The sequence below is a fragment of the Echinops telfairi genome, unplaced genomic scaffold (assembly GCF_000313985.2).
Source record: "Echinops telfairi isolate 266 unplaced genomic scaffold, ASM31398v2 ScPeMD7_18;HRSCAF=68, whole genome shotgun sequence".
In the NCBI taxonomy this organism is placed as follows: Eukaryota; Metazoa; Chordata; class Mammalia; order Afrosoricida; family Tenrecidae; genus Echinops; species Echinops telfairi.
This window is the reverse complement of record NW_022103915.1, coordinates 86,463,456-86,469,455: the sequence shown is the minus strand read 5'-3', so window position 1 is coordinate 86,469,455 and position 6,000 is coordinate 86,463,456. Positions and strand designations below refer to the sequence as shown.

Genomic DNA, 6,000 nt, shown 5'->3' with positions numbered 1-6,000 from the left:
CCTCTCTGAAACAGCCTGAGTCATACAGAGCATCTGGTTTGAGAGTCGATGTCTTCTATAACCCACCAACTACAAAGCAAACGTGAATGTCCGACCATTCGTAAAAGAATGAAAAAAAGATATGATTTATTACTTTCACAGACTAGCTGGCCAAGTAGGCTAGGGGAAAAGTGATAGTAATTAGTAAATGATTTCATAAATTGTCTTGGTTTGGGGAAATTATTAACAATGTTTTTAAAAAAGTACGTTCTTAAGCATTTAAGTTAGAGATATACATTCCAAACATGCATATCAAATGGATAAGTCAGCTAAATAATGCTTATTTTTCTCTTCTAGGCGTATGAAACTCTGCTCCAGAAGGTATTTAATTAAGATTACTTGAGTCTCTGTTAACAATTTATCAAACCAAATTCATATTCATATCCAATTGACGTAACATCGGAATTTAACCAATTAAATCATAGTCATTATGTCATACAAATTTTATTCGGAAAAAATAGTGTTATTATTAGAAGATATTCATTGCATGGTTTCCATAAAGACCGAGTATGAGATTTGCGTTAAGAAATATTTGGAACAGTGTTTTTCAGCCCATCAATTACTTGGGAGAATTGTAACACAGGCTTAAAAAATTCTTGAATATTCTTCTAGCTTGTGTGAAGTGGTGGAATACAACAAAAATTGTTCTAAATCTTCTTTGATGTTACTGAATAGCAGACCCACCTTAATCCCTAAAATGGAGTTGTAGATGTGGTGGTGATGGTTGGTGGAGGGGGCGGGTGGCGATGAGTGAATGCTCATGATTAGGAGAAAGTGAGGCAGAGTTCTACGGGAATCCATGGAATTCATTGGCTAATTTCAGAAGTAGACCACCAGGCCTTTCTTCTTTTATCTCCATTGAAACGTGCCCACCATGGGAGACGCTGCTAGTATGGGTGTCATAGTTTCCACCATCACAGTACATACAAGCCATTGTATTTCAACAATCAGACAAATGGTGATAACAGAGGGGAGTGAAAATGAGGGAGCTTTAATGTGGTAGCTGGACATAACAGTTCCAGTGATGGAGCTGAACACAGAGCCATCAAGATGACTCAGGACTGGCAGCATGTTGTCTGTTATACAGAAGCTTGTGCCATGAGTCAGGCTTAGTGACAACTGACAACTGCACATCACCCTGCCCAGGATCACCAGCCACAGCTATTCCTCAACCACCAACCAGTACAGCCCACTGCCATTTAGCTTGTGGAGTCGTCTGCTTCCACATGCCACTTTCCCGGGTGCACAGGGAGGACTTCCTCAGCGTAACAAGCATCACATCGCTTAGAAAGTTAAGGCAGCTTTTTAAAAGAGGTGGCACCTATAAAGGCAGGCCTTCATCAGAACTCTGGGGAAATCAGGCTCCGTGGGCTAATTACAATAGCCCAGAAGGGATAATTGTCACTAAATAAGGAAACTATATGTCCCAAGGAAATACCATACTAGTACAAAAGTAAACTGTCGATGAACAGTTCAAAGGCAATGGGGTCTTAATCAGCACGACTCAGGTGGACACCTGCTAACGAACGCCAGGACACCCACAGAGTGCCTTTCGCTTTGTCCCAGAATCAGGGCGTCTTGGGCATAGCCCACGATGCCCTCCTGGGCGAAGTGACTAAACTCGGGGAGGAGCTGACGGAGGAGAGCAAAAAGGCTGTCAGCCTGAAGACCCAACTGGAAGATGTAACCATCCTGCAGTTGACCCTGAAAGAGGTAAGTTAGCAGCATAATGAAGAGATACTGTCCGTTGTGAATTACGTCCCAATTTCAGATGTTAAGACAGGATCTTACAACAATGAAATAGCACTATTTCCGTTTTACCAATGAGGAAAATGGAGACTCCTAGTGGTTAAGTAATTTTCTCAAGATTATAATATTAGGGGGGAAGCTGGGGTTCATAGGAGGTTTGTTCTCCAGAGTCCTTGCTCTTTCAAAATATACAGCTTCTTCCCTAACAGTGGAAGCCTGGACACGGAGCAAACCTGCTTCAAAGAATCTTCATTAATGTCACCGAAAGTTGCTACCCCATTTTCAGTTGGTATATATATATATTAGTTGAATAGTTTCTCACTCTTCCCATCATAGATGTGGGAGGTGAGTATAGAAAAGCTCCCATCTCCGCATTGCAACAGAAAAGAGAACACCTGGGCAGGGCAATAGATTTTAAAATGTTGTCTCAGGCACTCTACTACCGTTTTAAGTTTCAGGAAAGAATTGAAGATTTGGAAAAAGAACGAGAATTGCTGAATGACAATTATGATAAACTCTTAGAAAAGTGAGTATCAAGTTGGGGGTCTTGGAGCATTATTTGCTACAGAAGACAAGTGTGGAAAAATGTCTTCTAAATTAAAAAAAATCATATTTGGTACTGATTAGACTTTTGGGGGAAATAGTCAATAGTATCGATGAATTAGATTTATTAAATCATGCTGAGTAAATCATGTTGCATCCCTGCAATGAAATTCTATGCGACTGTTTAAAATGAGGCATATTTACATGTCCAAGATATACATTGTCTTTATTGTCAAAAGAAAAAAGCAAGTTACAACAGAATGTTAAATGCTGATGTGATTTACGTGATGCCCATGTATGGATATCCACCAACAGTTGATGAGGTTAATTTGGGGAAAATGCAGAGACTCAGAGTAGGGCCAAAGGGCAACTTCAGTTTTATTTCATATACTTTTATGTTACTTTAATTTTTACCATGAGCATATGTATTGATGTATGTCTTTTGTCATTAAAAGCCATGTAAAAGCAAAAGTCCCTTCTGACACAGTTAAAGGCAGCAGGGGGCAGACTGGGGAAGTTGTATGAGTATCATGGGAGCCAGTGATGCTCTTCAACAGTGAAACAAAGCCGGGGGGCCCACCTGAGATTCCCCTGTGACCAACATTGCGATTGCCCTATTTCCTTTATTATTCACAACAGTATTTTTTTGGATCACCGTGCGATGGATGTCAGGAAGTGCTGTGCAATCTTAATAGGAGCTAGGAAAGTTGTTCTTGGGCCACATTCATTACAGCGATAAGAAAAAGGCATAAACAGAATTAACTGTTTGACTATCAATGCCACTTCATGTGTGTGAATGTTCAACAATAAGCCATGTGTGGCTTATGCTCCACATGGGTCTGCCCTGGGTGCTGCTGGCTTCTTATTGAGGTGCCAGGGAATGGATTCTGACTCAGGTGCACCCATGTCCTGCAGAGGAGAACTGCAGGGTTTTTCGGTTGTATTTGCTGAACTCTGACTGGAAGTGGATTACTGAGCTTTTTCTTCCACAGGACCTCTGGGTGGGTTTGACCCACAGTCAAGTGCAAATGGTTTGAGTCAGCTAGGGACCTTGGGTCCAGAACACAGCCACCGAAGAATCTAGTTTCTGCCCTCTGCCACGTACAGTAATTTACAATTTAGTTCATAGGCAACTATTCTCTAAACTGGCAATGGTGGAAGACAGGAATGGAGTAATGTGAAGAGGAATATTGTGCACCTAATTTCTGACCTTGCAGGCCTGAGAATGCCTGGGTAAATAGCTCCCTGCTTAAAGAAAGCCATCTTGCTGGCCTAATTCCACAGGAAAGGGATATGGCTTAGGGTGTCTGCTCAGTGGAATACTTGAGACCTCAATTGGACCCAAAAGTTCCAAGGCAGTTGGTTAATGACAATTACAGATCAATCTGGGGCAGGAAAAACCATGTGAGGGAATGAAGGATGAGCTAGGCCCAGGATATGCTAATACTGTGTAACAAAGGCATCATCCCACGTACTGCCCAGGGTCTGTCTGAAGACTCTCCCCTCCCTCCTTGTTCATCTCCCATTTTCAGCATGCTGGACAGCAGCACTCTGCCCCATTGGGGCAACGATCTCATAGGGGAACAGCTGCAAGGGAAAGTCTCTCAGCTGCAAGACAAGCTGCATGCTGAGCTGGAGGAGAAGAGGAAAATCTTACTGCACTTGAACGACGAGAAAGGTAGGAGGGGCCTGGACGCGTTTTCTCAAATGTGGTATTCTTTTCATCTGCCTTGGAGAAAAGGAACGTGGGCCACCAGTTCTCCAACCCCCACAATTGATCTGATTCTTTTTGTTTAAATCATATTCTTGTGTGGGTATAACTAAAATAAGACCACTAGAAATCAGATCACATGTGCCAACAGGAAGGCACGACACCTTTCTAACGTGCAAGTGTACGTCTTTCCATTTAAGGATATGTCTAATTGTTAAAATCGCTCTACTGGCATAAAATTCATGTATGCAATTCAATAGTTCAGTCATATTCAGAGGACTGGTACCAAAAGGGATGTCAAGTTTTAATTTATTATGTTTCTAAGTATTCACATTATTTGTTAAAAGTAATGAGCAATAATTTCTGTGGCTTTAACAAGCATCATGTTATGCTTGTCAATTAGTTCAGAGGTGGTTGGGAGCCATCTTTTTTGAGCACCCGAGACTTGAAACTGAGATGCAAATTATTACTCTTAGCAACCACTGTCACTTCCCTCTTCTCCTATAACTTAATTCTTGAATCATGGAAGATGCCAGAGACTTTATAATACTGTTAAAAGACCTTTACCTAACTTCTCTTTGCCCCACCTGGATCTGGCTATGTAGTGTGATCCAATTTATGTTGCATCACATGCTAGAATATTCACATGGAAGAGTGAAGGGAAATGAACATGGGGTGCAAGAAAGCGAGGGGCAGGACCCGTAAGAAGCCAAGCGTAGCAGTGAACTCGCAGGCTCTGTGGGCCGTCTGAAATACAAGTGAAGTCTTATAAGGACCTTAGTGGTAACCTAACCTAATCCCCCATCGAATGGATTCCCATACACGAAAACCAGATCATCTTCCTTCCCTGAAACATAGAAACAAAGGCGTGTCCATTCTCTTCCCAGGCCAAGTAGGTGTGGAGATGGGTGCCACAGAGAACCTTCAGTCTGGAAGTCAGAATGCAGGGAGACCGAGCTGGTGAAGTGCTGGTGTGGTCAAAAGATTTGGATGGTCCCAGTTGGCTATGTGGCCTGCTGTTATTGTCTCTCCCCTTCACTCCACAGTAGGAAAGAGGCTTTTGTGAGTTGTGCAAGACGCAGCTCATTTGACTGGGCCAATAAACCAGAACTCTTTGGAAGAAAATGGTTTCTCTCAGGGCAAATGTGTAAAATGAATGAAGCATTCACGGGAAAATTTAATTCACACTTGATTCAACTCTTGTAACTGAATTATTTCTGCCGGCCCCCACCCCCAGTCCAAAACCAGGAGCTAAAGCTTGAAATCACCCGCTTGCTTCTAAAGCATCAACAGGAAGTCGAGATCCTCCAGAAGAAACACACATGCCCGCCGTCTCCTGGAGGGGAATCAGAACCGGCCACGCCGCCTGAGGCTCTGTTCCCGGAGACTGCTCAGACAGAGGTAAGAACTTCATGATCCGCAAGCCCGCTCGGTAGAGAGATGTCTGGCAAATATTCCTTGGGGTGGGGGCGGGGGGCAAAAATTAGAAACATTACTGGGTTGACCAGATTGAAGGCAATATCTGGGAGGATCCGAGAAGGTTGAAAGTTGAGATACCTGTGCACGTCAGACACTTTTCCTACCCTTTGCAGCACATGCACTTTAGGATCTTTTGCCAAATGTGGACATGAAACGGTTTGCTGAAGAGCCCCATAGAACCTGTGTACCCGTCATGCAGTCAGTGCAGTTACTTCATTCGGAGCTTGCAGGCTCACACATGCCCAGGGGACTTGGAAATAGGAACCAATTGAGGGAGCGGCTCATGAAAACGGCAGGTGTAGAAGTGCTGGGTTCACTTTTTGCCACTTCCAATCAGATGTTACCTACGGCACTAATAGCACATGAGGAACAGGGGCGAGGGCACTCGTGAAGCAATACAGGTTCTCCTTTGCATTTTACTTTTAAGTGACAATCCTTTCATTCCTTATTATATGCCTTTCCACATATTGAGGATCCCA

The 6,000-nt window shown here is 43.1% G+C and overlaps 1 protein-coding gene across 4 annotated transcripts in view; it reads left to right on the top strand.

Annotated features, from left to right (window-relative positions):
- Nucleotides 1-6,000, top strand: part of RPGRIP1 (RPGR interacting protein 1) — a 53,067-nt gene that overhangs the window by 4,928 nt on the left and 42,139 nt on the right. For all 4 annotated transcript variants that reach the window (XM_045287679.1, XM_045287680.1, XM_045287678.1 and 1 more), the window contains exons 3-7: nucleotides 337-360; nucleotides 1,606-1,752; nucleotides 2,241-2,314; nucleotides 3,864-4,009; nucleotides 5,280-5,443. In XM_045287679.1, the coding sequence (XP_045143614.1) occupies nucleotides 337-360; nucleotides 1,606-1,752; nucleotides 2,241-2,314; nucleotides 3,864-4,009; nucleotides 5,280-5,443 (555 nt within the window). The remainder of the gene's footprint in view (nucleotides 1-336; nucleotides 361-1,605; nucleotides 1,753-2,240; nucleotides 2,315-3,863; nucleotides 4,010-5,279; nucleotides 5,444-6,000) is intronic.